This window comes from Emydura macquarii, unplaced genomic scaffold, assembly GCF_026122565.2.
Source record: "Emydura macquarii macquarii isolate MOO-44397 ecotype Brisbane River unplaced genomic scaffold, CSIRO-AGI_Emac_v2 contig_1348, whole genome shotgun sequence".
NCBI classification, from domain to species: domain Eukaryota; kingdom Metazoa; phylum Chordata; order Testudines; family Chelidae; genus Emydura; species Emydura macquarii.
The window spans coordinates 6,809,140-6,829,897 of NW_027131485.1; the positions used below are offsets into that span (position 1 = coordinate 6,809,140).

Here is a 20,758-nt window from a genome sequence, read left to right on the forward strand (position 1 = left end):
GTTAGAAGTTCTATAGGGAAAACTCAAAGGAGTATGTGCTCTTACACAAATACAAGGCAGGCAGGTCAACACCACAGGGTACTTTTAGTTCTAGACAGGAATCCATGGTTTTCAGCCAACCTTGTACCAGTTGTTGGCACTGTCCTCCCCCTGCCAATTAATGAACATTAGCAACTAGCACATAGAGGCAAATCCTGGGTCCACTGGAATCTCTTGGGAGTTTTGTTATTGATTTTTATGGGACCAGGATTTGACTCTTAGAAGGGAATGTAATTGGACTATATGACTGGGAGCAATGACTCATCTTCTATTCCCCATTTTCCTGCTGACTTATGTTGTCTTGGGCAAAACCCATAACTGCTCTGAGAGAGCTTTTCAAATTACAGTATAAAATATCAATGAGCTGCAAGTGCAGATGTAGCTATGCCAGCCTAGCTGGGCTTTATTCTGGTACAGCAACAAGCTAAGCTTTACAGGGAAGAAGCACGCATAGCCTGTCACATGCCATCACACCCCTAACTGACATAGCTATGCCAGCAAAACCCTGCATAGATACAGCTTATACCAGCAAAAAACCTCCTTTTGTTAATATAAGCTGCACCTCCAGCACTAAGGGGCTTTGCAGTGATGGCTAGTCCACAACCTAGAAAAGGTCTACCAGTTCCAACTACCCAACAAATCCTCTGAGCATAGACACAGTTTATACCAGCATAGTTTATGCTAATTTCCCTGACGCCTGACCAATGGGGGGGAGGGACGGGGGGGGACGGGGGGGACACGAGAAAACTCAGGTTCAAAACTCGGATCGGTTGCACTCGACTCGACTCTCGCCCAGCAGAGGACTCGGGGGTGGGAAGAGGTAGCAGCTCCAGGTGATCAGTCTGGCGGGCCAACAGCCCTTCTGCCAGACCCGCCGAAATGCAGCAGTTATTATGCACTTGGGCTATGCTTGATACATGAGGGGTGTGTGATATTCGTAACAGCCGATGGCTGCCCCTGTTCGTGAGAGATGTGCAGTATTCGTAACAGCTGATGGCTGCCCTGGGCTTTTTGCAACGTCCCATTGTTTGCCATTTCAGACGTGCTATCTTAGGTGTGTCAGTAAAGGTCCCGATAAGGTCAGGTCTCAGGTCTACTGTAATTGCCGAGAGGGAGGGGGCAAGCGGGGGCGAGTGCTGGTCACTAGATGTTATGCTGTTGCCACAAAAAGAAGCTATGCTAGCAAAAGGACACCCCACAGCCCCATAATTACATCTGCACTAGGGCTTTTGCTAGTATAAAAACGTCACCAAAAATAAATCACTCCCTAATTAACATTACTATACTGACAAACTACGAGAGTTCTGTGGCACCTTAAAGACTAACAAATTTATTTGGGCATAAGCTTTCATGGGCAGAAACCCACTTCGTCAGATGCAACTTGCACATATACTGACAAAAGTTCCTAGTGTAGACCTGGTTTGTCATTTGTGCCTTTGAAAATCTGTCCCCTTTACTTATCAATTTACTCACCTGCAAAACAGGAAGAACAAACCATCCTACCAGTTGTACACAGGATGCGCTGAATTGCTGATATTTACTTATTTTGTTAAAGTGTAAGTGCACTAGTGGGAAGAGGATTTCTAAAACTGGAGACCAATAAAGTGGGTGTACTTGAAGAACAGTCTCTCACAGGGCTATTGTGAGGCTGGTTTATAAATAGTTCTGAGCACCTCATATAAAAAGGAGAAAATTTTCTTTGCTTCTCTATTCATATACCACAAATTCTTACTAAATTCCAATATATTCATTGTTTCCACCAGTGAAGCTTTAAAATTTACTTTGCATTTTCATCACAGAGAATGAACGCGTCATGGTGAAGTTTCCCTTATTTTCTCCATCCCACCTAGTTTCATTTATGGACACTTACAGGACGATGACCGTGAGGATGAAGAAGAAATGCACACTTCCAATTAAGTTACGATAAATCCACCCCACCCATTTCGAGCTGAAATAGCTGTCCAATATGTGTATCCACCTAGAAATGGCATCAATTATGGAGGTCAAGCCTTGGAATGGACCACACTGGTTTGAAGGTGTCCGCCTGGAAAAATAAGACAAAGTATATTTTAAAAAGTGCTAGTTCATTTCCTCTGGTACCCTTGCCCTTGTGTTAGCTACACCCCTTGCCACAGTACTAGGTCTTCTTGGGAGACAGCATGCAGTTCAACTCACTGAAGTGAACTGCCTGAGCAAATCTTAACAGATAGAGGACTTGCTCCATGTCTGTGTTTGAATGTGTACACTGGTGACTCCTTGGCCAATAATGTGGGCCCAGATGACTATCTGAGCAGAGACGCAAGACTCTCCCACAATAGATGAGTGGCCAGCACTGCCTTTCAGATGCCAATCTCTAGCTAACTTTAACAAGTTAGCTACCATAACAGAGGCTACATAGATTTTGCAATAAATGTATGTATGTAAGAAACCACTCCTTTTATAGATGCATCATGCATGCTTAATAAAAAGCACACCAGCACCTTATTTTTCCACCCCATTGTTGGATAAGAACATTCAGTTAAGATTTTTGGTAAAAACAGGATGTGGCTCAGTCCCTAGCAGAAGCAATAATTTTCAAACTAGGGAAAAAAAAGTCTTAGCGTTCATGAGGTAGGTTAGATTTCTCTTTGTGATAACATGATGGTTTGGTTTGCAGAGACTGGAATGGAGCCAAGCCATGCAAGTCTGAGTTCAGTGAACACCCCCCTCCAGTGCTTATGAAGAACTACTAGGAAACATCCAAATTGCGCCCTGATTTCTGGGCCTGCCCTTAAGATCTTAAGTCATTTTTTGGTAGCTAGCAAGCGAGTCTGCTGTACTGGGGCGAGAACTGCAAGAGAGAAGAGGAAATAGGTTTGTCACAGAAACTTCTGAGAGAAAGAGAGGAGGGAGAGCCAGACTGTCACACAGCAAATGCTTCACTTAATAACCAAACCAGACTCAAACCCCCAAGTACAGGTTACAACTCAACTGATTTTTCTTATAAAAGTTTTCTGCCTCCACATGTCTTGCATTGTTTCTTGGGCCTCCTTTTGTTCCTCCGGGTGGGAAAATAGAAAGTGGACTTAGGGAAAATGGACAAACAGGAATAGAAGCTTCTATCTATCATAGCTACATGGTCCCCATTACCATAACATCTGAGTGCCTCACGCAGTCTTTAGTGTGTTTATCTTCACACTACCCCTGTCAAGTAGGGAAATTCTGCTATCCCTCATTTTACAGATGGGGACCAGAAACACTGTGTCACTGCTTAAAATCGCAGACTAGGGCTGTGACAGAGGAAGGAAATGAATCTGGATCTCTCATGTTACAGGCCAGTACCAGCCTTCATCTCCTTCCTTCTCATCTCTCAAAGAGGACACCTATGGGGGGAGCAGCACAATCTCAGTTCCACTCTCTTTCTATGGTTGAGCACATCTTTCAATAGAGTAAGTTAAACTCTGAGTTCGCAATAGTGTTCTTCAGAGTCTGAACAGTTTATGAGCAACCCTCAAAACCTTTCAGTGGATGACTGCAGATTTCCATCCTGTTTGTTTTCTGATTAAAGTGTAATTCAGTTTAGAGATAGTGAAGTCCAAATGCTGATGTTCTTTCCTACCTCCAAATAGTGACTGCCATTACAGACAGGGCTCCGGTAAAGGAAGGGAAAAACAGCAGAAAAATGAAGACCGTTGTCATCTGAGAAGCTCTCCAGACTTTGCGAGGTGGTTGACAATTCCTCATCAGACTGACCTTTAAAAAAAAAAAAGATGTGTGTATACACACACACACACACACACACACAAGTTGTGTTACATGTCACTTAAATAATGTGTTTCAGTCACTCCAATTGAACTTGCTAGCAATTTCATAGGAACAGCATTCAACAGTTTCCAAACTGCCCTTCCAGCAACAAACATACTAAATCATTATAAAGTACAGCCTTTCAAATAGTGAGAGGCAAAACTAGATTCTGTTGGTCAAGATTTGGAAAACCAGACCAGGAGGCATTTTACCTCTAAAGTTCAAGGGAGTTTTGATCAATGGTACAATTCGACTTTCAAGAGCACAACCTATTTAATATTTGTTGAGTTTGAGAAGGACTCAGTGGAAGTAAACTTCTACTATATGCAATGGCAGTGGACTCAGGGCTGGTCTTCACTTAATTTTAGATCACCCTAGCTATGTTGCTCACTGTAGTTAAGCCAACCTAACCCCTGATGTAGATGTGGCTAGGTCGTTGGAACAGTTCTTCCACTAATCTAGCTACTGCTGCTTGGGGAGGTGGATTACCTAAAAATCAACAGAAAAACCCCTTCTGTCGATGTAGGCAGCATCTACATTACAGAATCACAACTGCCGCACTAGCACCCATATATAGATATAGTCTGAGTGTTAAATTATTGAAAATAGTACACTCATGAATACAAGAACAGCGGGCTTCTGGTTTTAGCTGGTGTGTGCAGGTGTGTCCCACTCACCTACCCAAGCTGTCACTTCACCACTTCATTCTCTCCACCTGACTCACTTTGCCCTTAACCTCTCTTTTTGCCCCTTTTTCTGCAAAGGCAGGACATAGATACAGTATCATTCAAGACTCCTAACAGTAACGATCCATGTTTTGAGAAGCTGAAGCTTCCACCTTGCTCCTAAAAACTCAGATAAGAATGTGCTCTTGCTGAGATGTTGGACTAGTTAGGGCTCAGGGTTCTTGAAAAAGAACAAATATAAAGCTCCTTACCTTTTTTACATAAAATATTATAAAAAATGATATAATCTGCATGGCTGGCATTAAAGGTGCAAAGAAGATGCCAATCCTACAAGAAAAAAAAATGTAGGGGAGAAAGAGTCCAAAAATGTATGAGAACAGTCTTCAGTTTTTACTGCATGATATGAAAATAGAATCTATCAGACTATATTTGGATAGTTATTAACTATAATATTAGTATGGTTAAATGCACCAATAAGTAAAATTAACCTTTTAAAAATTATACTTAAAAAATAAAACTAAACATTTTATTACACACATCCACCATTTGCAATTTCCTTCCTCATTCTGTCACTCACTGGACAGACTCCTTCCCTCCTTGTTGCTAACACCATTTGATATTAGAAAAGCTTTGATAATGATGCTACTTCAGTAGGGGAGTAAGACAATGTCAAAGATACAGGATGCTCCTTCTACATTCCCCTTCCACCTCCAAGTTTTCAGTTGTGGCGAGCAAGAAGACTACCTTGTGCAGTTCCTGCATAAAGCCATTGTTATTAGTTTTATTTCAATTTTGCAGAGTGGAGGATGACAAAAAACAGGGGATGGGTGTGCCTTTAAGTTATAATTATAACAAAAGGTAAATTAAAATGTCTATCAAGGTTTTTATACCATTCTTACCATTGCGGTAGCCAAGCACTTGTAAGTGTGGTCACAGTTCAGGGCAAATGCACCTGTATTCCCCCTCTGTGGTTCACCAAGGGCACCCACTCTAGGCTCCCAGATTCTCAACCATTGCCTCTCTTGGGCAGAGATCCACATCTCTCCCGCTCCTGACCAGCATTTTGCCAGGCTGCACAGTCCTTTGCCTACGCTGCATTATTTCTAGCAAGCAAGACTCCTTAAACAGACCTGTGTCTGTGCTTTGCTTTCTTGTTGAAGGCCATGACCAATGTATTGCCAGCAGTTACAGGTTACCACATAGTTCTTTATAAGCAACCACATTTATTTTTAAGGTGAAAGCATTACAGAGACAACATATTAAAAGCAATAAAAGAATCTACATGCATGCTAATAAGCTTTATCCCCGCAGAGATCATCCCCAACTTCAACAAGGGCTCTGGTAAGAATCAGTCCTTCAAACCCCACAAAGGGTTACAAGTTCATAACAGCCTTCGCTCAGAACTAGCTCACCCAGGAATAGGTTAGTCTTTCCTTTATACTGCTTGGCTCTTTGATCATGAGACTCCCAGAAGAGGTAATCAGAAGACAGTGGTTCACTCTTCAGGGCATAGCTTCAAAAGATTGGGTTTTAGCATAACCAGAGGTGGGGAATTTGCATTCACTTCCCCCTCAAGAAGTTACAGGCACTCCTGGCCCACAATAATGCATAAATCACTCATTTAATACAATGAACCCCAAAGCTACTTAAACTTAATTCAGTGAAGTCTCCAGGGCAATTTTCTGCTATATCCTTATCCGTCACAAATGTCATCACCAGGCTGTTCATAGTGCCTCTGTAGGAATAAATACGAATATCTTATAGCAGGTATGAATTAAAATTCATCACTTACCAGGCCAATGTCTGTGTATATATCAAATCTAAAACATTTCGTGCAATATCAAATTCTGGCACTCCAAGTTTTTTGCAACATTTAGTTCCAATGATTCTGAAAATGACATAAAATCATTAACTACAGAACTGCAACAATCCTTAAGGGAAACTCCTGCATATAAGTAACAATGACTAACTATATGCAGATCTAGATTAATGGTGCATTATGCAAAGAAGTGTGCACCATTTGTTAGTTAGGGAGCAAATGGAGGAATAAGCACAAAGTTGTGTTTGGCAAAATACAGATGTTCATGAACATGCTGAATGGATGACAGAAGCCAAAGAACATTTTTCATTTGAGCCCAGAGTTATACTATATAGAATGAAGCAGCTAAAATTTAAATGTAAACATACCTCTCTATCAGACAATGGAAGAAACTGTGCATTAATTTAAAACATTGACATCAATCAGTAAGGATGTAATCTAGAAATCACACTCACCTTCGTACAAATTCTCCAAAGAAAGAGCCAAGCAAGCAAAATATGAAGTCAATCACAATGAGACGGTAGATATCTTGGCCAATTAGGTTTTCCCAGCACTTTAAAGAGAGAAAAATAAAAAGTGTGTTCAATTAAAATATCTTTGTCTAGTGTATGAACTTCTGGAGCCCACTCCAAAGCTCATTGAAAGACAAATGGAAAAACTTCAGGAGGCTTTGGCTCAGACCCTTGTTCACTGTCGTTTCCCTCCCCCTCAAACACACTCCCAAAAAAACCCCAGTGAAGATATAGCTCAAAAATGTGCTCTGACCTTGTACAACAGTGTTCATTGTCTGACTATACTAGTTCTGACCATACGATGACTTTTTTCCCCCCACATTTGTTTCTCCAAAGATTCCTTGATCCAATTGAAGAACATCAAGGCCGCAAGTCCATCCCTCTCTTAAGAGGCTACGTGTAGCCCTCTGCACTGGGGCTAATTTCATCCCAACAGTCTGTCACCTTTCACATAGCTTTTCCTCCACCGATCATTAGCCAGTGACATGTTTCTTGATGTTTAGACAACATATTATGAAAGTGGTTTAAGGCGAATTCCTGACCGCATGTTTTACAGCAAAGATTTGTACACCCGAGTGATTAAAACTTTACCTCTCTCCCCGATGTCGCCACGTCGTTAAGCCAGTAGTAGCAGAGGATTCCAATTATTGATATTTTCAGAAAAATATTTCTACAAAGAAGAAGTAACTATATTGATTCCTGTTAAATAAACTCTCTGGAGGGAACACTGGGGGACATGACATCAATTGCACATCACTCCTTTCTTGGGTGTAAGCTGATGTGAATCATGCAGTTAATGCATTTGACTCGGTAAAACACATTGCAAGTGAAATATGTGACATTCCATGCGGGAGAAAGGCAGTAGTATTTGCACACCATCCTACGCGAGGGATGTCAGTTTTAAAGTACAGTGGGGCTCCCCTTGGCCAACTCTAGAAGACACTTTCGGTGGAGCAGGGACACTGGCACCTTGTTTTGTTGTAACCAACCCTCCCCTCCATTTTCCATCTTTCCATCAATGGGATCTGCACTGAGGCTGAGCAAACCCCAGCACATCACAGTATGCCTGGAAAAGAGGGAAACGATACACTTGCCTCCACCGGGACTATGGCATGGCAGCGAGTTCCAAGCACACAACTGCCAACATTAGGGGTGGAGTCACATGTCCTTTGAATGGAGTGACTGCCCTGATGCATAGCAGGCTGCTGCTTTCAGTACCATTTAGTCATGGCCTTACCGTCAACAGAAAAGTGCAGCTTCAGGCAGACAGTGCTGTTAGCTAGAAGCAGATGGCACTGGATACCTGATAACAGTGACATAGATCTGATGTCTGGGATACTGGAATTTCTCTATGAGTCCAAACAAGGCGTAGCAGAAGGGGATGAGGAGGTTGAGGAGAGAAACCACAATGGGCAGCAGTAGTGTGGCAGCCTCCTTTTCCAGCTCAGTTTTGTTACCTTCCAAGTGCTTAAAGGGAAGGGGGAAAAAAAAAGAAAAGCATAAGACATTCCCCTCAGAAGTGTTTTGCAGAATAGTTTGTACATGGTACTGCCTGCAATCCTTTGGAGTGCCATGGCTCTGCAATTAACCTACGCTGTCACGCCCTGATCCTGCAGTAGGATCTGCTAGGATGGACCCCTGTCTCCACACAGGCCAGGGGAAGGCACTCACAGATCTGAGTGCAATACTGGGGCCTTATAGTGCACAAGAGACGGATAAGGAGACAGCATTTTCTGTCCTTGCATTTTTTTCTTTATAGTACCTAGTGGAATAAGGCTACTGGAATCCAAACGAAGCAATTGTTCCTGCTGTCTCCTAGGCCCCGATTGTTCAAACTAGTATTAAATTATTCAAAGTTATATGAGTGTGCTGGCACTTGCAACATTTATGCTGCGTTATTGTCTTTCAAGCCTTAATCATGAACAGCCGTTAGCACTCAAGAGTCCAGCATCCCAATGTTGAAGCCTTTGTTTCCAGGGTAGCAGTTTATCAAACCTGGTCCTTACCTGTAGGTTATTTCTTGAGAGGAAGTAAACACCGGTACAACAAGCAGCTGCTGTTCCCAAGGAAGCTACCCAAGCCACCAGATGAATAGCAATACGAGCAATTCTCTGCTTTAGCGAAAGGTTCAGTACCTCAAGGTTCACTTCATACAGGGATTCCTGCAATCAAACAATTGCTAATTAGGCATAGGACTTAGTCAATAATATAACAATAATATCTAGCTCGTACATGGTGCTATTTGATCAGTAGATCGCAAAGTGATTTACAAAGGCTGTCAGTATCATTAACCCCATTTTACTGATGAAAAAACTGAGGCACAGAGAGGAGAAGCGACTCGTCCAAGGTCACCCAGCAGACCAGGAGCCAAGCCAGAAATAGAACCCAGGTCTCCTAAATCCCAGTCCAGTGCCTTCTCCACACTTGTCCTAAGTGATCACTTACGGGATAGACTAAAAGTGATCTCTTAGTGAAGGCAGCACAACTGTTCTCACTATGTTTGGGGCAGTCTCTTGTGCAAGTTTCACCATACTTCCTAGTTAGGGCTACTGCTCTCAATGGTGACTTTCTGTGTAAGTGGTCCAACACCAAGAAAACCAAACCCACAATGATAAAAAAAGGCCAAAAATAAATGAGAAAACATGAGCTAGGTGCAAGACACGGTTCAGTCGCGTGCACCACCATATAGGATATGCCACAAGGAGGGACTGAAGCATGTTGTGTAGAAACAATCTCAAGTTAAATCAGCAGTACACTAGATAATGCCAGCCAAAGAGCAGTATGCTCCTCCCCACCTTCTCACTAAAAGCCAATGTTTGGCCGTAGGTCTGGGGGAAAAAAAAGTTGGGCAAATATACATGCCAGTTGTAGAGATTCAGATGCTAGGACAAAAAGAAGTAGCTGGGAAGAATTATTTTAAAATATATGACTAAGCAAGTGACAGGTAAGTAAATAGCTCATAACAGAAATCTCGTGGGGCAGGAAGAAGTCTGATCGCTGAAGTAGCAGACAGCACTTTCTTAAGCAAGTCATACATTCAAGCTGAGAGTTAGATCTCCTTGCATGGGGAGAGAGTTTCTTTCCGACCCATTTCATTCTATACCTTTATTTGCGTACTGAGGTTTCTTTGCTTCAGTTTCACAGCTTTGTCATTGGTTACAGTGAAGTCCCAGATACAGAGAAGCTTGGCAGCGCTTCCCGAGTAAGTCTGAGGATTAATGAAGTTCTTACGGAAGGACTTTGCCATGCTGCAGTAAAAGAGACATGCAGGAGATCAGTATCAGGGGAATGCAGGAGAAATGCAGGCAGTCTTTGAGGGGAAAGATCCAAAAGGGGTTGAGGAAAAAAAAAATCAGTCTTTCAAACTATAGAAATCTACCTTCCTTAATTAGTGAATGTAGAGTTCAAATACAGTCCTTCCCCTTTCCCTTTCTGGTCCTTACATTCTCTGCTCCTTCCTGCCTTCTTTTCTCCTATTCCTTGTCAGCAATGGCTGTGTCTGAAGGGCCATTTCAACACAGCAAATCACTCGTGGAAGTTATGGACAGCAGCATTTGTAACAGGGGATTAAACGCAACTGAGTGAGTCAGAATTCTTCTGGGGAACACAGGGGCTCTGCAGTGACTCTGCATCCTGTCTAGCGGGTCTGGCAGCACTTCAGACACTAGATAACCCTAACCTGGGATATTTGATGGCAGCATATTTAATTTCACCAGATTCCTTTATTGCCATCAGGAACTAGAAACAGGAATTTGTCAACAGCAGCATGTCCAAATTAGTGGCCAAGAATATTACTACTACTACTACTAGACTCTCTTAAAATGTTAATAGTTTTTTTGTCTTCATACAAAGATATTCCAAAAAGTGGAGGAATATATAGTTATTGTACCTGTACACCAAGCTAAAGAAGCAGATGATGAAATAAATCCCAATAGTGAAAATATAGGCCAGCTGCATGTTATAAGAAGAGTTGTTCTCCGTTGTCCTGATTGTAGAGTTGGTGTAAAAACCATAGTAGAGCACAGTTTTTTTAAAATAACCCTGAAATGATACAGATATTGGGTTAGCACTCAAAAGACACGCTGTTGATTGAATATGGCAGAGTACTCCAGGGTCTGATCCTGCAAAACCTGATTGACAGGAATAGACCCATTCACCCCAATGAAATCAATCTTGACAGTAAAGTTTTGCCAGATTAGGCCCTTAATTTCCCCCACTATTTATCCCAATTTTGCAGGTGCTGAGTGCTTCTTGTGGCCAATGAGCACCCAGCCTTCTCCTAGGAATCAATGGGAGGAGCTGAGAGTGCTCAACATCTTGCAGGAATGGGCCCTTAGTTAAGATTATTGCCAGAGGTATTAGATCAAAGGTTATTTGGCCATCTTTCCCAGGAAGCATTATGTAAATACTTTAATCCCTAACATAGTACTTTCACTTTGCATCCAGAAACTTGGGAGCATAACAGTTTTACAACTGAAGAGTGAGAACCATTAATTGAAATGCACAAATGCAACGTTGCAAGAAAATTCCAACAGGAATGTTCATATATATCCCTCTAAAAAAACCAACATGGCATCCACCCATTGAAAAGGTTTTAACTACCAGGCTGGGTTATTATTTATCTAGATAGACCCCCCCACAGTGGAAATGATACAACTTTCCTGTAAAGGTCAGGTGGGGAAAAAACTAACCTCCCCAAAAGGAGGTAACCAAATAAACCAAATCAAAGGGTACCTTAGTGTCAGTAAAATTAGCACAGTATGGGATACTGAGATGTTTTCTTTTAGGTTTATCTTCCTTAAGAAAAATTTAGGTATTTAGGCCCTGATCGTGTAGAGATCTCAGCACAGATTTAAAGGTCCACCTAAGTAAAGCCCTACTGACTTCACCTGAGTAAAGCCCTACTGACTCCATGCCAGGGTTTGCCCAGCTCCTTGCAAAAACATCAAGAATGCAGGGCTTATGAAGTGTGCCAGGTTCACAGCATTAGAAACTGAAGTCCTTAATGAAGAGTTCCAGAGGGGTAGCCGTGTTAGTCTGCATACAGTAAAAACAGCTTGAGTTCTGTAGCACTTTAAAGACTAACAATTTTAATTTCAGTAGGCATAAGCTTTCCTGAGCCTCGGCTCACTTCCTCAGATGCAGTTGGTAGAAATGATACAGCAAAACAGGAAACATAGAAAATATATAGAAGGCAACATTTACATATCCAAGGGCATAGATAACAATGGGGAAGCTGGGTTCTTGAGGCTTGATGACAACCATTGAGTAGGAGGTGAGAATGGGTCATCAGAGCAAATTACTTCTTGTAATGAGAGCCATTCCAAATCCCTGTTTAAGCTCATTACAAGAAGTAATTTGCTCTGATGACCCATTCTCACCTCCTACTCAATGGTTGTCATCAAGCCTCAAGAACCCAGCTTCCCCATTGTTATCTATGCCCTTGGATATGTAAATGTTGCCTTCTATATATTTTCTATGTTTCCTATTTTGCTGTATCATTTCTACCAACTGCATCTGAGAAAGTGAGCCAAGGCTCACGAAAGCTTATGCCTACTGAAATTAAAATTGTTAGTCTTTAAAGTGCTACAGAACTCAAGCTGTTTTTGAAGTCCTTAATGTATCTGCAGAGGAAGGATAGCATGGGACGATTCACTGCTGACAGTGCTTTAGGGCAGGCTAATGCAGGAAGAGTTAAAGGATAATGCAGTCTTCACGCCTATTCAGTCACTTGCTGAGAGGCTGTCAAAATGGTACTAAATAGTTTTTGAATAGGACACAAATGCTCTAGGAATTAGAGCGACATCCATTAATATTGTACATGCTACTCAGCAACTATTAGTCAGTTATGACTTTTGTTCAATATGGAATTATAGGTCAAATTAAAACATTTACAGTTTACCAGAAGAAATTACCAATTTACTTACTAGAAGAAAATAAGAACACTATTAAAACTTCTGCCACTCCACCCTGCTGTTACTAGAAAATATTTGTGACTGATTTTTTACATTAGGATGATTTTACAAAATATATTTCAAGTACACAGTGCTAATTTGTGTCTGCTTCTACATACTTACAGCCCCAGTGAGAAGCTCCAGACCGTTGAATGAAGAGTTATTTGGTTCTGATGCTATAAGCTGTGGGATTGTTATGAAGCTGAAGTTTACAAGGAATGAGAAGATGTTGAAAGTCAGTAACCACTTCAAAAAAACAAAATAGGAAAGAACACTGGTTCCAAACTTGCCACCGATGACTTTCAGAGTCTTCTGCCATAGTTGCAATAAGTTAAAAAATTCTGACAGGCCGTTTTTAAATCGCCGATAGGACTAACATTAGAAGGAGACAGAAATAGGATCATGAACAGGCAATCTGATACTGCACTTGTTTATATAGTAACCAAATTAAAGACACAAGACAATCCCACATTTCTCATATTTGTATTTTTAAATTAGGAACATTTTCCCTCCTTCACTTTCTTCTCATTTGCAGGATGCCTTTCTTTGATTTGAGCTCTTAAGTGCTACCATAATCCAGTTTAAATAATTAATAAAACAAACAAACAATAAAAGTGCATTGGTTCTCTGGCCTATTGGCAAGTAAAGATAACAATGTGGCAATATGCTATCTAATACTGGAGTTAGCAATGAGATTCTAGTTAAAAAAAATTGAATCCAGCTTGTGTGAACAAGGCAGGTTACACTTACCAATGTCGTTTTGTACAGACACTGTGTACAACAGTTAATCTGAGTACTGTAGCTCACTGATTTTTTTGTTTTCTCCATAAAAGCTTTATTCCTGTGAAACAGCAGGGAGGAGGGTGAATAAAATAATGAAGAACTTCTTAGTTAACACAGTATATTGTGTTTAACAGACTGCTACAATCACAATAGCACAGCTGGGCAGGACATGGCCAGAGCATACTTTCGAAAGTTTGAAAAATTTTACCATCCTGAATCAGGCAGAAAGGTCAACATCTCAAAAAAATTTGCAAGCTGAAACCTGCTGCCCACCCCCAAAGAAAACAACATTTTTTTTAGTTGGGGTCCATTGAAACATTTCATTTAAATTTCAATTTTTAAAAACAATGTTTTCAGTCAAATTAGTTTCACATTTCAAAACAGGAAGTTGTTTCAAAAGAGAGCAAATAATCAGCATTTTTCATGTTTAAAATTTTTAAATGAATTTAAAAAAAAAAAATAATTTTAATACTTTTTTAAAAATTTCAAGTTAGAATATTCATCTAAAAATCAACCTGGTTTTGCAAACAGTTTTAGTTTGGACAAATCAGCATTTTTCAGAGGGGGAAAAAAAAAAAAGTGGAAAAAAAATCCCAGCTATCTCTACTCAGTAGCAGCCAAAAAGTTACTAAAATTTGGACTTTAGGGAGAGAGCTTTGCTCTCTCTCTTTCTATTAGCTGGCAACCTGTCTCAGGACAGACAAGACTGGTGCCAATCCAGCCTCCTCTCATCTAACGCCTGCTTATTGTTGGTAATGGACTTTAGATATCCTCTCCAATGGCATTCAGATAGTGACAAATCTGCCTGATCATCTTCAACCTCTTTTGCTCGGCCTCTTCTCTGCTCCTATTGCTGAACATTCTTTTGAAACTCTTAAAAAAAAATCGTAATCCACATTTAAGATAACATTTCTTATTGTAACAGAGCAGGATATTGCTGTCAATGAGATTAAATGGTGCTCCCATCCAACAAAAATGCACACCCTGCTATCCTTACTGAATGCTAATTTGCCTTGTAAGATGCTACTTTAAAAACATTAATATAAAGTTACTTTCCAGTTGTTTTGTTCTACAATTGACAGAGAATCAAGCTAGGAAATATGCAGATACCTGCATCTGTTAAGTAGATGCCAGAAATGGTATGTGTATTCACATTAATACTAGGCTGTAATAAACATTCTGCTTTTACCTGATGTCTCTCTTTTCTTTCATTGTCTTTGGTGTCTTCTGGATTGCTTTAATTCTCTCTTTGTTGGACATGCTTGAAAGATTTTTGATCAACTTTTCTTCTGTAGGTGGGATGTACAAAAAAATTATATCCATCCAGAACCTCAGATAATAATCTTAACTTTCATACAAAGAGTGAGAGGAGGATAGACTGGAAATAAGCTATCCAATACACACTGCTACCAAGACTCAGCTAAGCTATGAGAAATTGAGAGCTAGAGATAGCTAGCAGTGGTATTGCACTAAATATTCTTAGTTATCTGGAATGAATGTTTCTGTAATACAGATACATAGGGAGAATACAATTTTCAATGCTTTCAAAAATCATTCAAACCCAGTGATAGTTTACCGTTAGTACAATAGGCTATAATACAAAATAAGTAAAAATATTGACTCAAGCCTTCTAAAAAGGTTCTTAATTGCTGTTATTTTTAAGGGGGGGGTTGTTTCTACAAGTTCATAAAAATAAACCTATAGTGAACTGTAAATTAATTTTGTTTAAAAAAAGATTTTTAGTTAGTAGTAGTATATAAGTTTAGTGTTAATGGAAACAAATTGTACTTTTGCTGAAACACTTTTTATATAGGGTTCTCTTATCTGTTATTTTGAAGCTTATTATGTGTTTTAATAATTTCAGCTTGAGAGAAACACTTGCATATGAATCTAAAAATGTAAATAGCATCAGTTAGGGCCATAAAAGCCATGTTTACATCAGGAAAAATGGTGTAGTTTTAAAACATTAGGTAACGTATTAACTAATGCATTAAAATCCTTGTGTAGATTAGACAGTTATCATTTTAACCCATGTTAGCTACTCAAGGTAAAACCTTGAATGGAGTTTAAGGTTTACCTCACCCAGTTAACATGTGTTAAAACTACAACTTGTCTTATCTACATAGGATTTTAGCATAATTAGTAGGATGACCGTATTTCCCTATACTGAATAAGGAACATCTGGTAAAATTACTCGTGTGCGTGTAGGGGACAGCATGCAGAACTGGCCGGGGGATACACACACAGGGGGTGACACCCCGCCCCCCATCCCTCTCTCACACACGGGGTTGACCAATCAACCCTCCCTGCCCAGCGCTCTCTGCCCTCCATGCCCAGCTGGGCCTCAAGGACGGGCCTGCCTCTCTCGGTACCTGGCGCTGCATCTTCCCAGCCTCCCCATACAGCCTGAGACCACCGCCTGCCTGTAGTCATTGGCCGCCGCAGGTTGCAGCATGCAACCAGAGCTGGTCAGAGATGGGCCTGGGGGTGAGGCCCTGCTGGCTGAGCCGAGATCGGCCCTGGAGCCAGCACACAGCGGGTGGGCGGAGGCTGTACTCACTGACTGGCAGGGGAAGCAGCCTAGCCCTGCACGCTGCGGCCTCACCCTGCCACCAGCCTTGCACATCCACCCACATTGGCCACTGGACCTCCCACTCACCACTGGTGGGCAGGCAGCTGGCGAGCGTTCAGAGATCTGGCAAGCAGAACCCACCATAGTCATCCCCTTTTGGGCCCCTTCTGAGTATGGGCCCCATGCTTTGGTGCCATTGTAAACCTGATACTGATCAAGAGGCAGAAAATATGAGACAATATGCAATTTTTATGAAAAAGTTGGGACAAAAGTTAAGCGAGAGGGCTTAAATACAGGACTGTCCCATTAAAAACAGGACATGTGGTCACCCTAACAATTAGTGAACAGGTTAGCTAAAACGTCAAATGTACGTCTTATTTCCTAGTGAAGACAAGGCCAAATATTGCAAAAACACAACCATGTCAGGCTTTTACACATACGTCTTGCTAATGTATTTAGCAAGCCCAACTCCTAGCACTCCTACTGTTTCACAACTGGGTTTCTCCAGTATGGAGAATGCCATTTATGCCAAGTTCTCTTGTGGTTCCATATTGGCTAACAAGGCCCTCCACGTTTTTCTGGGATAAGAAGCTATTTAAATCCCTCTCCCACACACACGCTTCTCTAAGTGACAGTGAAGACCCTTGCCTTGTTTTTGTTTGTCTTCATTGTATGTTTCTGCATTTGGGTCTAGTCTGAGAAGGCTGGAAGGCATCCTGAAGATCAGATCAGCTTGTCTTCTATTATGTCTCTGAATGAAGCTAACTGAACAAGACATACTTTTTAGCAAACTAAGAAATGTATTGCCAAATTGGCTTAGACAGACCTGTTCATTATGCATTCATTTTGCACATAGTCCAGTTAAATAAAGAACGCCCATCATCTTACATTTGATGTACAATTTTTCAGACTTGAAAACTGAACTTTAAAGTCCACACTGGGATACATTCAGGGTAAACCCTACTACATAAATACTCCCTCTGACTTCAGGGAGATAATTGCTGGAATAACAGCATAAGAAAGGGTATCTGAATCTGGCCCTAAGAGTTAGACCTCCATTTTCTTATCAGAGTTCAACACATCATCTTACCCCCAGCCTAGTATTCAAAAACCACTGACATTTTATATTCACTGGATGCTTATACCTTCTGCTATTGAAGCTGACGAGCGAGAAAAGTCTACAACCACCTTTTTCTGGTCACTAGCAGCCATGGGGGAAGAAGATGTAGGCAGCTCAGAACTGCATTCCCTTTCTGAGTTTGGGCTTTCTGGATTTACAAGACCAGGGAAGTTTGACGTGCCTACTAACAAATGCACCCTTTGCTGATCTTCAGCAATTTCACTGGTCAGATCCAAATAAACAATGGGGATAGTAGCATTTGTTCTCTGAGCCAATTTTCTCTGTATCCATTTAAAAGGATTAGAGAAAGGTAAATGTATTTGTCTTCTTCTTGAAGTACTCCCTGGACTCTCAATGTCTGGATGTTTATCCTTCAGTTAATTGCTCTGGGTATCCATTTCCCAGACATTAAAAGTCTTAAGGAGAAATTTCTTAAGTTTCTCTCCCCTCTCTATGTTCTATAATCTGGAATCCTCAAACAAGTCATCTCCATGAAGCAACATAATTGTTACTTTCTAGTAAGACGCCAATTTTTCCCACCAAATCAGATGTTAACCTGACCCATTTACATGTTCCTAAAAGGTTAAAGTTGGTTAAGGATAGCTAAGAGAGATGTTGCCATTGTATCTAGGCAACAACTCTAGAAGAGAATTCTTCACTCAAGGCAGAGGAATTCTAGAAGTAGCAGTTAAATATGTCACAATGAAAAGATTACAGGATGCTGAAACCTGATGGATCCAACATATTGTCTGTTATGCAGGGCACAGACAATAAATTGCCACTAATACCATAATTTTAAGACTGATTGTGTTCCAGTATCTAGCGAAAGATTCAACCCTAAACTACACTATTCCAGTCCCAGAGGACATATTGGTTGATTGAATATACACTTTAGATACTACTAAGGACTATCCTTCACACTCAAATGAGATGGGCCAAATTCTCTGCTGGTGTAACTCCGCTTAAGTCAGTGGAAGTACAGTAGCAAAGAATTTGGCCCCATAACCCCTGAATAACAGCACAAGTGATTTACAGGGGCTCACCTACTTATAGGGAGTCTGCTTCATACCACACCCTTCATTTTGCAGCTAGGAGGAAAACAGTTTTCATGTCCCACACATACATTTTTTAGAGTTAAAAATTTCTTCTCAGATTGCATCGTGACAATAAGTCAAAGATCTCAAAAATATTCACAAACCAAAAAAAAAAAAAAAAAAAAAAAAAAAGGTCAATCTAAACTTTTTGTTTCCATTTCAACCCCTCTCTCCCCCTTTTAAAACCTTTTGGTCTATTTTCAAAGTGAAAAGTCACTGAATTGGAAAACCGGATGTTTTTGTTTTGAAAATGTCAAGACATTTTAACAATTTCAAAACTCCCCCCCCGGTGGAACATTTTTTCTTGTTGGGAGGTTCCTCAAATCCAAACCTGTTTCATGAATAGTCTGAATTTAGATAAACTGGCACTTTTTGATAAAAAAAAACAAATTTATCAAAAAATTCCCAACCACCTCTGCTTTCATTGCCATGGGATGGAGGTCCACCAGACACAGGGAGGTTCCAGGATGCTATGGTACAATGAATTGGTGTTGTAAAGAAATATTTTGATACTTAATGCCGGCTAGGATTCAGTGAGGACTGTCATGCTGGCTGGATGGATGGGGGTGGGGGTGGGGGGGAGACACCCTGTGAGGTGTATCCAGCAGCTCTGATTACTCCCTTCTACACCAGTCTCACATTGGGGGTGTCACGCTGGCTGGATTGGGGGGGTGGGCATTTAGTATATTGTTTGACATCAGTATGTCAGAATCATAATAATTCATGCGAGATATGCCATGTCAGGTATTGTTAGAAAGACTATAATGTGCTAAGTAAGATGATAATGACAGTTATGGATATATTTGATATATCTGTATTTCAAATTGTGCTGTCTGAGACACACCCTAGACAGGGTGGTGGCAGAACAATAGCCTACTTAATGGCCCATTGAGACATCCACAGATGCAAGGGGCCCAGGGGGAAAAGCCAGAGGTATACTTGATGAGTCACCAGCACTGGCTCCTGTGACTCTGAACTCCATTTTGGTTCCTGTAAAATTCCACAAACAGCATGGCAGGGGCCAGAGGATATATAAGGCAGAAGCCTGGAAATCCATTTGTTCTTCAGTCGGGATTCAGCTTCAGCTACCAACCTACCTCTGGATCAACTCATCTACAACTGAACTGAAGCTGTGAAACAAAGGACTGCGACCCATCCATGTACTGGATGTATACCAGAGGGACTATACAAGCCTGCAAACGCCACAATTCTTCTAGAAACCTGATGTATATGGACTTTCAAATAATGTATATGTATCTGATTACTTTAATCCTTTAACATTTCTCTTATGGTTTGTTTCTTTCTTTTTATAATAAACCTTTAGTTTTAGTTACTAAAGGATTGGCTGGCAGCATGGTATTTTGGTTAAGATCCAAACTTATATTGATCTGGTACTGTGGCTGACCCTTTGGGGTCAGGGGGAACCTTTTTAGTAAAGAGCACAGAATTTAAATAACTGGTCTCTTTACTGGACCTCGTGGCTGATTTGGAGCTGGAGACTGAAATGCAGTAAAGGGGGCTGTGTGTATTTGTATTTTGGGCTTCTTGATAACCAGTGTGGGAAATCAGAAGCACAGTTTATGGCTGGTTGGGAAGTCTGGCTTCAGTGCCACCCACCAGTGCTGGGAGAATCTGCTCTCCTTTTACAGCCTGCCCTGACCTTTGCATTTTCAGGTGGTTGCACTAGGCACGGAAGGGTCACAAGGATTCCTGGACAATCAATCAGCCACCTGAATGAAATAAAGGACCTTTCATATTCATTAGTATGAAATATCTTACCAAGGGAATAAAGTTTGGTTAGTTCAAGCCTAAGAAAGTTGCCATCCTCCTATGGAGATTAAAGTTTCAATGTTCTCATTGGCCTTTCCATCTTACCTCCATCAGACGAATCAGAAGATCTGCGTACATAAGGACCATCAATGGCATGGAAGGTGGAGGGAGGCATATGTGCTAACTCTGGCTCATGCTCAAAGGAAGGATTAACTGTTAGAGGGAAAAACAAAAGTAGTAAGCCAAAATAAATGTTTAAAACTGTTCACAGAGATTGGGTTTGTTGATACAATTACAAATGCAATACTACTTTTTAAAAATGTAGGTAACTAATGTTAACATTCTGTTTTCCCCCATCCTAAGCACAACCTAAGAAAAAATAAAACTCTGGAGTAACAGGATAGAAATAATTTTTGCTAAAATGTTCCTTTTTAAAACTAAGGGTTCCCCCACCCTTTGAAAATGGAGGATTTTTTTTGCCCACAAAGATGTTACATTTTAGTTTCCTAAAAGGGACACTTCTGTAAAATACACTCTGGCCTGATCCTGCCATGGATGCGGAGTTCCTTTAAAAGTCAAGATGAGCAGCTATTTGAATCAACCTCAGGAACGGACTCCCAGAATAC

The 20,758-nt window shown here is 40.9% G+C and overlaps 1 protein-coding gene across 6 annotated transcripts in view; it reads right to left on the minus strand.

Moving 5' to 3' along the window:
- The window catches only part of TMC5 (transmembrane channel like 5), a 45,181-nt gene that overhangs the window by 10,321 nt on the left and 14,102 nt on the right, over positions 1-20,758 (minus strand). For all 6 annotated transcript variants that reach the window (XM_067551043.1, XM_067551042.1, XM_067551040.1 and 3 more), the window contains exons 4-17: positions 20,238-20,345; positions 14,766-14,865; positions 13,544-13,634; positions 12,917-13,165; positions 10,729-10,880; positions 9,943-10,087; positions 8,846-9,001; positions 8,143-8,306; positions 7,431-7,509; positions 6,783-6,880; positions 6,301-6,396; positions 4,760-4,835; positions 3,638-3,771; positions 1,910-2,083 (exon numbers count right to left, since the gene is read on the minus strand). In XM_067551043.1, the coding sequence (XP_067407144.1) occupies positions 1,910-2,083; positions 3,638-3,771; positions 4,760-4,835; positions 6,301-6,396; positions 6,783-6,880; positions 7,431-7,509; positions 8,143-8,306; positions 8,846-9,001; positions 9,943-10,087; positions 10,729-10,880; positions 12,917-13,165; positions 13,544-13,634; positions 14,766-14,865; positions 20,238-20,345 (1,822 nt within the window). The remainder of the gene's footprint in view (positions 1-1,909; positions 2,084-3,637; positions 3,772-4,759; positions 4,836-6,300; positions 6,397-6,782; positions 6,881-7,430; positions 7,510-8,142; positions 8,307-8,845; positions 9,002-9,942; positions 10,088-10,728; positions 10,881-12,916; positions 13,166-13,543; positions 13,635-14,765; positions 14,866-20,237; positions 20,346-20,758) is intronic.